The sequence below is a fragment of the Protomyctophum parallelum genome, assembly GCF_964188405.1.
Source record: "Protomyctophum parallelum genome assembly, chromosome: 2".
NCBI lineage: Eukaryota > Metazoa > Chordata > Actinopteri > Myctophiformes > Myctophidae > Protomyctophum > Protomyctophum parallelum.
This window is the reverse complement of record NC_139699.1, coordinates 23795380-23811456: the sequence shown is the minus strand read 5'-3', so window position 1 is coordinate 23811456 and position 16077 is coordinate 23795380. Positions and strand designations below refer to the sequence as shown.

Here is a 16077-nt window from a genome sequence, read left to right as displayed (position 1 = left end):
GGCCACGATGAAGAGATGATGTAATCCTTCTGGGAGTTTCTGTAGACACATGGAAATGAATGCATGGAACAACACACACACACACACACATGCACATGCACACACACACAAGTAAGCAAAAATGCACATCACATACATATTCACCCCAACACACTACCATACGTTCATTAACCCATTAAAACTAGGAAAGCATCTGTATCACAGATATTGGTTATAGCCTATATATAAAGCAAGTTCTCAAAAATGGCAGATATCGCCAGTAATACAAGCTCAGTCACTTCATGCTGCACTCAGCTTGTACTGCACATCTGCTATTGTTGAATTTTATTATTATTATTATTATTTTGTATTTTTTTCATATGGGGGTCTGCTGCCAAATATATATCCATTGGTGAAATTACAAAGGTTTGAGAAGTACTGACTTTGAAGGCATTTTGTAGAATCAGCTCAGGTCTTAATGACGGTTGGTAGGGCGGTCCCGTAGACCAGGCCCATTGCAAGTTGCTGTACTCTGTCCTCTACCCTGAGCCATCCCAAAATATCAAAGTGAGCCAGCGTAAGGTGAGTTGTAGGAGTAAGGCCCGACCAGTTTATTTTGGGATGTATGGAGCCTTGCTTTTAGAGCCTTTTTGGTGCTATGGTAACATAAGGTGCATGCAGAGTTGAAGAAACCTTGATGAGTGCTCCTGTTAAGAGTCCTCAATGTAAATTTCTTACTGACCAGTGAAGAGATTCTGTACATTAATCTTGTTCTTTTGTTCACTTTGTTTTATTATATTGCCATTTTATCACTGGAAAGATTTGTCTCTAAGATGAAACCCAGGTAGGTAACTTTTCTTGTGATAACATTCTCACCCACATTAACTGTGAAGCCGTTCATGTTAAGAGAATGGATTCAGTTTTACAGAGGTGTAATGATAGTTTGTTATCAGATAGCCATGATTCAAATAACAGATCCTTGTTACTGAACAAAATGCTATCAATAGAGCACCGAAGTCCTGACGTAACTCGCTCATACCTTCGATTCCCCTGGTTCGCGGAAGTAATTTCTCTATGGAGAATAACATGGGGTGATCTTAATATCGTCTACTATAAGCGTTGTGGTCCAAAAATAAACAAGCTGTCTCGGCGTTATTGTCAGGGAGGTGTCTCTGTATCGTTTGCAACAGTCAGTCACTCATATATGATACAGTCTGCTTCTAGCGAAAATGTAACTAATTCAGTAGCAGTAACATTAGCGTTTTCTCTCAGTCAGTTGATTCTTCATATCCATATGAGTGAAGCGGCCGGGATGACATGTTTATTTTTCAAACACAGTTCTTATATGAAGCAATCTAAAAATCCTCCTATGGCGATTTCAATGCAACTAAAAAAATACATGAACCTGGGGACTGACGCCCTCTACTGAAAGTGACGTCTTCGGCGCTCTATGATTGCTATCAGAATATAGATTTTTAACCAAAGAATCTCACTTCTTACAACACCGGTAAAATTACACTATATATTCTAGACACTGTATTTTATATATTATATCGTCTCTGTCGGGTGGAAACCTCTACTTTAACAGATCTACAAGCTCTAGAAAAAAGCACTGCTATTATGTCAAGATAATTTATACATAACATGTTTCAGTTTTTTATGTGTGGCACAATCACACATTAGTGTCCTTGTAATCTCCAGTTTAGGGATTAATGCAAAAAACATTAGAATATTTCCTGCACTGCATTATGTGACTATCTGGACAAAACGTGAATCTATCTCCATGTAGTTTGTGCTCTTTACATGTGACATGTCTGACTTCTTCTGGGTGGAGAGGCGTATTAATTCTGTGCGAGGACAAGGATGCTTGTCCATTTGCATTAACGTCACAGAGTGTGTAGGAGCTCGCTCTCCCCATGGGATCAAACCTGAGGCAGAAGTGAGAGAATGATGTTGACACAATGGCTGCCTTAGAGGAGGGCTCACTGGAATCTAGCGGCTAGATAACCAACCAAATGTGTGTTTGCGCCGGCGATAGATGGAGAAGATGGCTGCAGACTTTGCCAATTTCTTATCGTTACTTCCAGTTTATGTATAGCGGTGGTGTATAGTGGAGGCCATTTTAAACTTTTTTTAGGCCTACCCCTTAGCTGAGTGAGAAAGATAAAGAAGGGACCTACCACATTATATTATTTATTATAGAATTGTGTGTTGTAGGCCTATATTAAACATTTTTATAAAAAAAACAATATAATTATTGTTAATAATAATGTTATATGACCGAATAGTGTCTGTTCCTTGAGTCCCCCTTTTCACATTGTAATTAAAACAATATTATTTTTATCTCAACGTCCTTTTGTCAGGTGAGCCTTTTTAGATTAATTAATGAACCCTATCTATGTTATGTAATAATAATTTATAAAGTTTTAGTTGTTAACGTTAGTTCAACTTAGAGCTGTAATGCTCCATCATCCGTCTGCTCCAATCAGATCTGCGTTACCTTGTCCGCACCCCTTTATAAACGGTCCTCACTTCCCTTCGCTCATCTGTGCTTCCGTTCAGGTAGCACACAGACACGTTCGAGAGCTCACAGCTCACCTTCTTCATTCGTCATTTCCATCCAAGTTCAAGAGTCAACAAACTCCTCCACGGCCGCAGCTTTCATCCCAGGACACACCGTCGGGTGTTTCGCCAGCGTCCCAGGCCCTGCTGCCTCCATCAGATACAGTATCATTCTAATTGCTCGTCACTGCTATTTATCGTAACTGCTAACAGCCTAATTTCGATTCCGTTCCGATGCTGCCTCCGCACTAGCCACTTTTTACCCTGCTTGCTTGCTGCTGCTCAGTGCTTTGTATGTCGTGCGTTGCCGTTACAAGGCTGCTTATGCTGTATAGTGTATACTGCTGCTAATGCCTCATGCCACCAGTCTCGCACTGCTTCAGGTGGCGTCTGGGCGATCATGCATTAAACGTTGCTTTCACGGCAGTAAGCTACTGGTCATCCTGTGAACGTAGCATAGATCAGGCTGCAGGTCTAAAATCATACACGGCGTTTTAGTTCGTCCACAGTGTAGAGTGGCGACACGCTTTGTCTAGTTCCAAACTTTTTGTTCCTTGGCGGAACTTTCCCCCGAGATAGAACGAGCACTTCCGCATTCCATTGTTGCCACGAGAGTCAACACTAGTGTAGGCTCGAGGATCGTTTGCTTTTGCCTGAAGGCTGGCGTGCTTTGATGACGCAGTGTTGTGATGCGCCAGTGTTGGCTGTGATGAGCTGTTGGATGGAATAATAATAAACGGAGCGACCGGTGGCGTTCCAATGATAAACTCCTCGTCATCTATCCTTATAAAGAGAGTCTAAAGCCTGCATTTTCTTCTAGCTGCGGCCGGCGCTACACTAGCGTCACCACTATCGTATCTTAGACTCCTAGACTACTCTGAGCATGTCCGGTGCCGTCAGGTTGCCACGTCCGCTCATTATAAGCGTCTCAGGCTTGTTTTATTTAATCACTTACCAGGTGGACGCCGTTGTTTAAACCCACGGTTCATTCGAAGCACCCTCAGTGTTACATGTTGGTAAATTATCTGACGCTGTCGGATCGTTTTCATAATGATTCAAGTTAGTTTTCGTGACTTGTTTTCGCGGACCTGGCGCTTGTCTCCTCCAACATGGCAACTCGGTGCCCCATTCATTCATGCCCTGGCAATCTACTAGTGCTCCAGATTCATGCTTCAATCATGTGGATTGTGATGAGATGTTGAGCGTAATCGTAGGAAAAAGAAAAAGAGAGAAGAGAGAAAGGGAGAAAGAGAAGGAGGAGGAAAAGAAACAAAGTAAAAAGAGGAGAAGAAGAGAGAAAAGAGAGGCGTGCGTGTGTCAGTGTGAACACGTTCAAATAGCTGATCTACAAGCCGTGAGCTTCACAGGTCGGAGCTCCCACTATCAGCTCAATAAGTCACATTTTGCGTGGTTTATTCCCGGGTTTTCATTCCATGTCTAACCCCCTGATCGACGTTAGACCCTCAAGAACGCTCCATTATTACATTGTCAATGAAGGGAAAATGCTTGCCATATTGTCCCTCTTTACGCCACTCTGTTCCTATCATTCACGGCATTTAATGTTCATGCCGGCACCGCTCGTTCACTTGACCTTTCACCACCTAGTTAATTGAGCTAGCCCCCTTTTCACCAGCACCCCTCATTTCTCACAGGTGTGATTATCACATTGCGTTTGCTCAGGAATCGGCTCAAGTGCGCGGATCGGCTTCCCGCTGTCCCCCTAAATCGTTCATTTATATTAGTATAGTGCAAACATACAAATGGCTTGTCTTCAGGGCGGCCGTGTTCCATCTGGTATTCCTCTCCTTTCACAGCAAATCTCAAATCTGCTGCCGCGTTTGCACATTGTCATACCTCGTCCAGCAGATATGGGAGTTTTCGCCACGGGTCACGTTCTCAATCTCCAGTTGTAATCCGTGGGAAGTACGTGTCTCTGATGTCTCGGTTCAACACATGGTTAGAAAGCGTAGCTCGCTTTCCACTTCATTCACGCGCAGTGGGCGCATAGTCTGTCTTCTCTCAGGATTCAGGTCCGCCTATGTCGACCTTCTCGATGGCGAGACCGTGCTCACCGAGCCGTACCTAATTAAGATTTTCTCTGTTACTCACCCGTCAACTGCATTGTTTCTCCCGTCAATTAAGTCTTAATATTCTACTCTCACTCCAACTGCCACGTCGGTCCGACCATACTAACTCCATGCTTGTGCCCCTCCTGTCCAGCTACCTGCTCGGCGATCATCAGGGAAACGAGCACTGTTCACGCATGCCTGGAAGGCCAGGTTCCCGGCTAGGCCTCAACACGGACCCCCACCGAGCTGAACTCGTCAGCCATCCACCGCAGCCTAATCCCATCAGCAGCCACGCACTGCAGCAGCCAAACCCAGCCGGCAGCCATGCACTGCAACAGCTAAACTCAGTCGGCAGCCACGCACTGCAACAGCTAAACTCTCTGGCAGCCATGCACTGCACCAGCTAAGCTCGACAGCCACGCACCGCAACGTCTCAACTGCGCCGTAATGTCTAAACTCATAGGTAACCACCCACTCAACGTCTCAAACCACTCACCTCAACCCATTTCCGAGCGGGAACCCCTATCGGTATCTTACCCCCTCAGGCCGGGAACCCATACAGTACGTACAGTATTCAAATGTAAAATTTCGATGCTGCTTTATAAATATTTGAAGTTTTTCAGAAACCTTAGGTCAGGATTCAGAGGCGTTTTTAGAATCCGCCTTAGGCCTAAATGGATTAAGCCATAACCTATTCACAGCCTCCGTTGCTCGGAGAGCTCAGGCCACCGTGCTACGCTCCCACTTCAGTTTTGGGGGGGAATTCCAAGCGGAATAGTTTCCCGCAGTCGGCCATATCACTATTAATAATTTCGGTTCCACGTCCACTGCGCCAGCCATAGCCCAAGAACCTATGTTCGTCAAACCTTTCCCCTCGGGTCTGCCGCGTTCGTCAAACATCACGACGCCCAGTTTTCGCTCGATGCCCAGAGATCCATGGCGTCTACTAGTCCGGCACCGTGGTCAGGTACCTCTCCTCCGTGCTCCTCCCCCTCCACGTTAAGACCAGTTTCTTCCCTGCTACTGCGGAGACCGTCCTCCTCCTCGGCCGTGAATGCCGGACACTTCCGCCCCACGGAAATCCCTGGACGGGTGCTGCACCAGGATGTCTCCGTGGTACTTGACATCAACCAGGATGAGCACATCACCAACGAGCATCCGTACGGGCCATTACCAAGTATAACAGAGAATATAGCAGTGAGGAGACTAGCTGGTCACTGCCACCGCCATCGAGAACTCCCGGCCAAGGCCGCACCGCGGGAACCAACGCTGGGCGTCGATCGAGAGGACGTCCCACACCTTCCTAGGCAGACGCACTAAAGAAAGATACCGGTGCGGAAGCACAAGGGAGCTGGCCAGATGTACGAAGGACCGAGATGACCGGAGTCGTCGTTGGAGGGCTCGTCTGAGGTCGTCGTAGAGAGTTCGCCTCCCATCTCCGCTCGCTGCTCCTAAGATGTGGTCTCCCTCCTGACCGCTATACTCCAGCCACTCCCTGAGAATCGGAGCCGCCACCACCGCTGCTGCCAGCGGCGTCTCTGTCCCGACCCTGCGGGCCCTGGGCAGATGGTCGTCCAACGCCTTCTCCTCCTACGTTAGACCTTCCTCCGCCTCCGTGCTCGATGCCCAGAAGTCCATGGTCCAAAGACGTGGCCTCCCGCCTGACCGTTACTCCAGCCACTCTCTGAGGATCGGCGCCGCCACCACCGCTGCTGCCAGCGGCGTCTCTGTCCCGACCCTGCGGGCCCTGGGCAGATGGTCGTCCAACGCCTTCTCCTCCTACGTTAGACCTTCCTCCGCCTCCGTGCTCGATGCCCAGAAGTCCATGGTGTCTTCCAGCGCGGTACCTACATTGACTGGTGGATGTGTCGGGTGGCGGGTACCTCCTCTTCTGCCCACTTCTAAACATGTTCTCCCTCTCCAGGACGCCCACTCACTTCCTCCAAAACGACGGTCGACCCGTCCTCCGGCCACACGGGCCTCCTCCGCCGGGAGTCTCCCTGTCTCACCACCATCGCCAGGTGAACCAAAGTTCTCGCCACTGCTCCTTCTCGCAACCCTCTGCCGAGAGGTCGTCCACTCCTACGCTACTAACCCCACTCTCTCTTTTCCATCCGCCTCTGCAAGGTCCCATCTCCGCAGGCTCCTCTCTCTCTCCTCCAGGCCCCAGGCGGTCCAATGGCGCCCTAGGGCAACCCAAGCGGTAAACGACCTCCAGGTATGTTCTTTAAATTCCTTTTGGGGGGCAGGCTCAAGAGCCCCCCCTGCCTCCGCCAGGCAGGATCCGAACCGAGGCTCTGGTCCGTCCCCAGGGGGCCCACGCCAAAGCTCCTCCACTGTCTCCTCCTCGTACCGTCATCATTCTGTTATCATTCTGTTATCATACTGTCAGTCACTTCTCTGTCCATTCACTCAATCCCAGCTCCATACTGTAATCAATTCATCTGCAATAAATCTCACCTCCAACCTCCACCCTCCGTCTTAAGTGTAAGCTCGTTAAGAGTTGAAGTTTTAGTTGTTAACGTTAGTTCAACTTAGAGCTGTAATGCTCCATCATCCGTCTGCTCCAATCAGATCTGCGTTACCTTGTCCGCACCCCTTTATAAACGGTCCTCACTTCCCTTCGCTCATCTGTGCTTCCGTTCAGGTACCCGCCACCTCCCCGACGACCGCCCAGCAGCAGGCTCCACCAGGTCGGCCCCAGGGGGGCAGGCTCAAGAGCCCCCCCTGCCTCCGCCAGGCAGGATCCGAACCGAGGCTCTGGTCCGTCCCCAGGGGGCCCACGCCAAAGCTCCTCCACTGTCTCCTCCTCGTACCGTCATCATTCTGTTATCATTCTGTTATCATACTGTCAGTCACTTCTCTGTCCATTCACTCAATCCCAGCTCCATACTGTAATCAATTCATCTGCAATAAATCTCACCTCCAACCTCCACCCTCCGTCTTAAGTGTAAGCTCGTTAAGAGTTGAAGTAACTAGTAACTAATGTTTTCAAATAATTTCAGTGGAGTAAAAGTATATTTGGATCTGAGATGTAGCAAAGTAGAAAATGTAAATACTCAAGTAAAGTACAAATACCTCTCATTTTTTACTTAAGTACAGTAACTTGAGTAACGGTAAATGTACATGTTGTACCAGAACCAAAGTTCTTCCTTCTCGGTCTATACCCAGAGGGACACAAGATAAAGAGTAATGAACAAATGTTTATCGATATATGTCTTTTACAAGCTAAGAGAATGATAGCATTGACCTGGAAGAGGCCAGACAAACCAAGTATTACACAGTGGTTCAAGGAATTATGTTTATGTTTACCTTTGGAAAAGATTGCATACATTCTTAAGAACAAACAAGAAAAGTTTCAGGAGGTGTGGGGACGTTTTATAAGTTATATAAAGAACAAAAAATTGTCACATTTAATGGATGGAGCTGAAGAGGAGTAGTGCTGTTGTTGTTGTTTTTAGTTTTTTGTGTTTATTGTTGTTTTGCTTTATTTATACCAGTAATTGTCTTGTAATGTTCATTGTTGTTTTTTGTATGTTTGTATTGTCAGTTGTGTGTGTAAAAAAGGAAAATAAATACATTGTTAAAAAAATGTAATGAATTACCACTATGTGGTGCCAGGACGTCTGTGGACGTTTTTGGAAAGAAAACTAAAAAATGACAAAAATAACAATGGGCACCCTGGGTCACTATTTTGAAAATGTTGAAAGGGCACACAAAGCGTTACTTTACACCACTGCCTCATGCTATACAGAAACAGGAAATGGGCTCCTGCCACATGGTTCAGCAAGGCTTATACTTAATCACCCATTTCTTCAGTATACCATCAGCTATTGGGATTGTCTGAAAGGTGTCTTTCTCATCAGAGAAGTATCTACTCCCAATAATTCATGGGACTCCTGACTCAAAATAAAAAAAGTACAATATTCTGTCTCTGACATGTAATAGAGTAGAAGTAAATTAATAAAGTAATGCAAACTGGAAATCCTCACGTTACGTAAAAGTACATAAAACTAAAGTTGTACTCGAGTTCAGTACTTCATATATAGTAAGACTTATAGTTACTTTCCACCACTGTGTACCTGCTCCGCAGCTCCACAGGCCTACAAAGGCTGTTACGGAGTGTCATCCTCGACCTCTGAGGCGGCACATCTATTTAGGGAACAAAAAAAATAAACAAAAAAAAGCATCATTGTTAGTGTGTATCTTCTTCCCTAATGAACAGAAGGGATAGTTGATTCGTCCGGTAGCCAGAGCTGAATGCATCATTAATCATTTATGTTAGGCCTATTTAGTTTATGAACCCACTATAAATAACAGCATAAGGTATAATGCTTCTCAGAATTAATGATGGGTGAAAGATTGCTATTGTTGCCTGTGAGATGCTAATTTTAGAATCGTCTGAATGAAGAGGTTTGCAGTCTTTGCGTTGTTTAGGGAAACTATACTGCACCAGTGTGTTGTATACTGTGCTGCATGCACTGCATCATCATGCCGCTTTATTTATTCAAGGTGACCGGGAGAGACTCTGGACACAGACCATGCAGCCCACATGGGGCTAAGGGTAGCACAGTGAATGAGCTTCTTCTTTTATGTACATGTAACTTCTTCATAATTATTAGGGTTGTCCCGATCGGATCGGGTGATCCGAAATCAGGGTCGAACATGTCATTTTCAAATAATCGGATTGGGAGCCAAAAAACATGATCGGGACATCCCTAGTATCAATATTATATCCATATCATGAATTGATATTAGACTGGATATTGTCTGTGATTTGGGATATTTTATCGGATCTGGAAAAATCGGTATCGGCCGATGCTCAAAATAAAATGATCGGAATCGGATTGGGAGCAAAAAAACGAGATCGGGACAATAATTATGTATGTTAATACAATATAATTTAATGGTGGTGGTTGTATTTTGCCTCTATTGAGACATTTAGAGACATGGTTAAAATATTCTATCAGGTGTAAAAGCCCATAAACAGGTATGAATTGACACAATAATGTGTATTTTCATTTATAGTGTAGTGGCAAGCTCAAACAAACTTTGCCACTCGGCTGGGTACATGCATGTATATAGACGTAAAACACGTACCAAGCATAACAATTTTTCATAAAAAGGCCATGAGCTGAAGCATATCCCAAGCATGTGTCCAGATTTCCACCCACAACTCAGTCTCCAGTCAATGGGCTCTATGCAAGAATAAAAACTCTTCCTACTTCCAGTCCCCTTCCCTATACTTCCTACAGGTGTTACCGCTGGCGCTGATACTAATGAAAGCTCTGTTCCATTTTGTGTATACAGTGTATACGTACATACACTAGCTGTACAGTGGTACTCAAACTTTTTAATTTCAAGGACCCCCATAACCTGAGAGAGTTCATTTGTACACACATATCGACCTGCTGGTGGCGCTATAACAGGCCAATGTGAAACCGGTGGCATTTCTTCCTCGGCCTATAGTGGGAATTTGTACGTGCAACATTAACTGGAACTACAGTATACTATAGTTGGCTGACTTTCCCAGCTCATCTGGACAGGTAACAACTCAATATGTCCAGATAAAATGTATTCAAAATATTGACTGTGCAATGATGCTGTGCAAATACCTAAAGTGCCAATAATATGCTGTGCCAATATCAATCCAATCAATCAGGTTCACAATATATGTGCAAAGATAGGTAATATAGGACCACTCTGTTACACTTAACTGTCATAATAACTTTATTTATTTATATAGCACCTTTCTAGGCATGAGCCACAAAGTGCTGCACAGGAATAATAACAAGAATAATTCACAATAGAAGAATTGAAAAACAAAAACTTAGTTATAGTTATTTATAGGAATGCTTTTTGAAACAAATGGGTTTTTAATAGGGATTTATAACGTGTGAGGGAGTCAGTGAGGCGAAACAATTCTGGAAGCTCATTCCAGAGTTTTGGTGCTTGGATGGCGAAGGCCTGTTCACCCTTTGTGACGTAGTTCGCAGTACGGATTTTTAGGAGCCCCTTGCCTACAGACCTCAGGCTGCGAGGAGGGTCGTGAGGGGGCAAGAGCTCCGCGATATAGCTAGGGGCAAGACCTCATGGCTTTTTTCAAGATATTTTGGGCCTTTTCTGTCTTTATTGAATACTACAGTTTTAGAATGACAGGACACATGGGAGATAGATGGGGAGTGATGCGCATCACTCCCCATCTTACTGTCATGTTAACGTGAAAGAGAGATAGTACTTACTGTAGCTCTACTTAACCAGTCTGTGTCAATCAATGTTAACCAAACAGATAGAAAGACCTTGCACATCTGATTACATTTGGTAATGTTAAATAAGGCTGTTTTGTTCACAGCACACCTGACAAAAGACCATTGATATTTGATATTGATTAAATAAAGTTGTTGAAATGCAATGACTTTAATATACATTATGATGGTATAGGACTAGGAGATGTAGTTGGCCCTTGTGTTTTCTAATTTGGCCCCCTTTGAAAAAACACACCTGGGACCCTGCTCTTCTAGGCCATCAGTGCCGCAGCCTCACCAATATTCATTATAAGATTGCACCATTCCTGTCTACTCACAACTCCTCACTGTGTCTCAGAAGAGCCATTGCAAGATGCTGTACTCTGTCGTCAACCCTAAGCCATTCCAGTCTGTCAAAGTGGGCAGGGGTGAGGTGGGTTCGGGGAGTGAGGCCAAGTAGTAGCCTGACCAGTTTTTATTTTGACCAAGCCTAGTTTTAAGGGCCTTAGAGGTGCTGTGGTACCAGGAAGTGCATGCATAGTCGAAGAAACCTGAGGGCTCCTGTTAGGGTCTTCAAGGTGTTTTTGTTGACCAGTGAGGAGATCCTGTATAGGAATCTTGTTCTTGGTTGACTTTTTTTATTTAGTTGGTGGCCATTTTATCACCGGAAAGATTTGCCTCCAGGATGGAACCTAGGTAGGCCTATAGGTCATTTCATCTTTTTGTGTGATAACATTGTCACCCACTCTAATGTCATTAGCCTTGCTGAGATTACTATTAGAAGAGAATTGATTCAGTTTTTCCCAGGTGTAGATATAGTTTATCAGCGAGCCAGGTGCATATTCTATGGAGCTCAGAGCTGAGGGCCTTTTCAACCTGCAGCTAGTTCCTGTCCGAGACCAGCAGTGCTGAGTCATCTGCGAACAGGAACAAGTTGCGGTCACAAGCTGATGTCATGTCGTTAACATATATTAGGAACAGTAAAGGCCCTAGTATGCTACCTAGCTCACTCGGGGGGGACAGTGTTCCGTTCACCTCCACCATCTGTTCTCTCCCCTCCAGGTAGGATTGCATCCATAGAGAGTATGCACATGCATGGTTTTCCCATCAGGACACGCCCCCTCATCTAGACTGAGTGGCAAAACATTGAGCAGCATGGAGTGTTGGAGTTTGGAAGCGCTCGTATGATCACTCAACCGTCCTGCGTACCACCTGTTTCTAAATGTCACATAATGCAGGAGGCAGCAAAATGTTGTGTTATTGAAAACAAGCACTTCCAAACTCTGACACAAAAAATCAAATGCAGGGAATTTCTTGACAGAAAGTAGCTCATAACGTTTCTATGGTGGATTTTCATGAAACAAAACCTTGAAAGAGAATAATTCAAGCTTTTCGTACAGCTGCAATGTTGGTGAGTTTAACATTGTTTAATGCAATCAGACAGGACTTTTCTGTTTGAATGAGGCTAGAAAGTAGTTTTTTGCCACTCAGTGGGCGTTCCCGCATAACTTCCAGGTACTATGATGTCACACGCATACCCTCTATACTGCCAAGTTGTGCCCATATTGTGGCCTTGGCTCATGCACTCTATCACTCACTTATTACCGTACTCCTCCCCTGACCTTACAACTCCCCCTGGTGCTGACTGAGTTTGTTGCTGCATAAAATGCTAAGCCATGGGAGGGGGGGGGGGGGGGGGGGGGGTGGGGGGGTGGTGTGTGTGTGTGTGTGTGTTGGGGGTTTGGTGGTGGTTCTGGTTAGTGTGATGGATTGAGTTAGTATTAATATTTGTATACTTAACTTTCTCATGATAGTTTTCATGGCCAAGACATATAGGCTAGCCGCTAGTCTAGTGCATTGCAATGATTTGTATTCAGTGTTTGCATGCATATATAGGCCAGTCGTCAGGGGTCATCGCCATGTTGGCTTATGGTGGACATTTTTGTCAAGCGGACACCTGAAATGACTCAAACGAGTTGGCCTGTAGGACCACAACAGGTCTGTAACTCTGAGTGTTCAAATGGAACCAAATGAACCCAAGGGTCCATTGTACTCTTTTAGAGTATGGGGGTCCTTGCAAATAAAACATTTGAGAACAACTAGTTGGACTCATAATATGCCATAGTGTCATTATTCTGGAACCTGAGCATGTGTATGTGTACGCATCACCAGATAGCACAAACACTCGTCTTCTTCATAAATGTCTGTTTAATAAAGAATAAAAGTGTGAAACTGTAAATACAGAAAAAAGAAGCATATCAAAATGTATCTGACAATACTGGCTCCCAGTAGTTTATTGGATTTCAGAAAATCAACGTTTCAAAAGTTGATTCCTGATATACTATAATAAACTACTGCATGGGAGCTTAAAGAACGGTGTGCAGACTTCCTACCTTCTTCATAGTAAATCAGTGTCATACAAATTCTGAAGAAAACCTGGAGACTGACATTCAGTATTGGGCCTTGTTATGATTAAAATAAGAACATAATGGTGTGTAAAACGGAAACATTTTCCACAGACATGAAGACCAAGTCCTTGCCACGGACATACAGATGTCAGACATATTATAATAATCCATCCATCCATCCATCCAGAGCAACATTAGTGACTTCCTCCTGGGTGATTCCGAGACGTTCCAAGGCCAGTAAGTCGATGTTGTTTCCTCCAACTACGCTTTGGTCTGCCCCGGGGTCTCCTCCCAGTCGGACGTGCGTCGAGGACCTCCCAGGCGCCCGAGAGGCATCCTAACCAGATGCCCGAACCACCTCAGCTGGCTCCTTTCCAGGCGAAGGAGCAGCGGTTCTACTCTGAGTCTCTCTCGTGTGACCGAACTTCTCATCCTATCTCTAAGGGAGACGCCAGCCACCCGTCGAAGACAACGGGTGGAGGCTGGGGGTTCAGGTTAAGTAGGGGGGGCATTGTTGTGGATACACTGATGGGTTTAGGTGGCAGACCTTGTATTCTATCCTGAAAGAGACGGGAAGCAAGTGAAGGGAATGGAGTAGTGCTAAGATATTGATATATCGTTGTCGGGGGTATATGTATGCAGCAGAAAGGCATTAAAATGAAACGAAATGATATACCGCAATATGTTTTGATTCGTGAGTCATATATCGTTATTGAGATTTTCAATAATGTAATCCAATATCGAATGCTTTCTTATACCCTGCAGCCTTATTGTGAATGCAATACTTAAGTAGCCATATCCTAGAAATATGTTGACAATCTTAACAAAATGACAAAATGTATATGAATTCTAGTGTCATCCATATAGGGAATACCATTAGATAGATAGTTACATCAGGAACAGAGCTGTATCATATGCAGGCAGCCAGCAGGTGCATGCTCTCTGCGTTTTCTATTCAAGGGGAGCAGCTAGCTGCTGTATAGTTTGGCTATATACGGTCGAATCCAAGTGACATATATGAAGGACAAAAGAGACTTTTGATGCAGCTTTCTCAACTATATAGGACTGCAGCAGTAGCCAGCCGGCCACAGCCAGCCAGGCAGGCAGGCAGGCAGGCAGGCAGGCAGGCAGGCAGGCAGGCAGGCAGGCAGACTGCAGGCAGGCAGACAGACAGACAGACAGACAGACAGACAGACAGACAGACAGACAGACAGACAGACAGACAGGACAGACAGACAGACAGACAGACAGACAGACAGACAGACAGACAGACAGACAGACAGACAGACAGACAGACAGACAGACAGACAGACAGACAGACATGGTATAGGCAGGCAGGCAGACAGACAGACAGGCAGACGCATGCACGCACGCACGCACGCACGCACGCACGCACACACACACACACACACACACACACACACACACACACACACACACACACACACACACACACACACACACACACACACACACACACACACACACACACACACACGCAGGCAGGGTGCGTAGTGGCCGCTTGTGTCCACTGGGGGATGATCGAGCACTGCCTTGCGCGCTGCAGTACCCTATCTTCCTCTCTCTCCGCCGGCTCTCACTCCAGCACAACGAGAGGAAACGCGGGAGGAGAGAGAGGGCAGCAAAGCAGAGGCAGCGGTAGACAGATGTGTGATGCCCAGATTCACCGTGTGGGATGATAGGCTATCTCACATGTTGTGTCATCAACTTTCATTCATCCCCGCATCTTTTTGTAACTGGGCGGAGCGGATGCCTGGCGTCCAACTCGAATCACTCGATGCACACCTGGGTTTCTTTTTCACCCCTCCCTTTTTGATGATGATTGCAAGCCAGAAGAGGATCGATGCATCTTTTTTTGCGGTAAAAAGGGGGGCGTGTGATAATCGGATCCTGTTGAATTGAGAGACAAGACAAAAACGTCGACACACAAAGCAAAAAAAGTGTTACATCCTCGAGGAGTGCGTCAGACAGACTGAAAGACAGACAGACACACACACACACACACACACACACACACACACACACACACACACACACACACACACACACACACACACACACACACACACACACACACACACACACATGCACACAACACGGATATAGAGTTGATATGTTCGGTGGTTGGATACGGAGAAGGATTTTAAGATTAACCAAAAACAAGACGGGGATTTGGGATTTGGGAAAAGGCAGGAGGAGGAATCGCATCCTGGTCTCGCCTGCCTCCAGCACAGCTTTGGGCCCCCTTCCTTCCAGATGTAAGTAGCCTAAACGCCAGGATGATGTGTGGTTATTTGGACACAATGAATTGTGTGCGTAATAGCCTGCCACACATCATCTGCCTGTCTTCCATGCGCCGTCTCCTACTGATGTTCAGCATAAACAGACCTATATGTTCAGCAGCATAACAGACCTATAATAGCATAATAATATGAATAACACTAATAGGCCTTATTATATATAACATGTCATATTATTATAGGCCTATATTGCGTATTCTCCGTTTTTCTTTATAATATAATAAATCAAATGCGTAGTGGACTATAGCTGCCCTGTCGCCAAAACAACATAGAGGCATCAATGTTGAAAACATTTTTTCATTTTGTCCTTTGTTTTGTCTTTTTCTTTCTCTTTTTGCAGCTCTCGAGGACGTCAAGCGAATTAAGTCATAATTAAAGTCAGCGGAGATATAGCAAAACACAAGATGTCATTTTATTATTATCATTATCATCACCATAAAATGGCAACCACGAGTGACCACTATACACCATCAAAGACTAAATAAAAAAAAGC

The 16077-nt window shown here is 45.3% G+C and overlaps 1 protein-coding gene across 1 annotated transcript in view; it reads left to right on the top strand.

Annotated features, from left to right (window-relative positions):
- Window positions 1-5546: 5546 nt before the first annotated feature.
- The window catches only part of LOC310854569 (potassium voltage-gated channel subfamily A member 1-like), a gene marked incomplete at its 5' end in the record, with an annotated part of 16712 nt that continues 6181 nt past the window's right edge, over window positions 5547-16077 (top strand). The window contains 2 exons of the mRNA XM_083759246.1: window positions 5547-5770; window positions 6177-6431. Coding sequence (XP_083615372.1) covers window positions 5547-5770; window positions 6177-6431 — 479 coding nt within the window. The remainder of the gene's footprint in view (window positions 5771-6176; window positions 6432-16077) is intronic.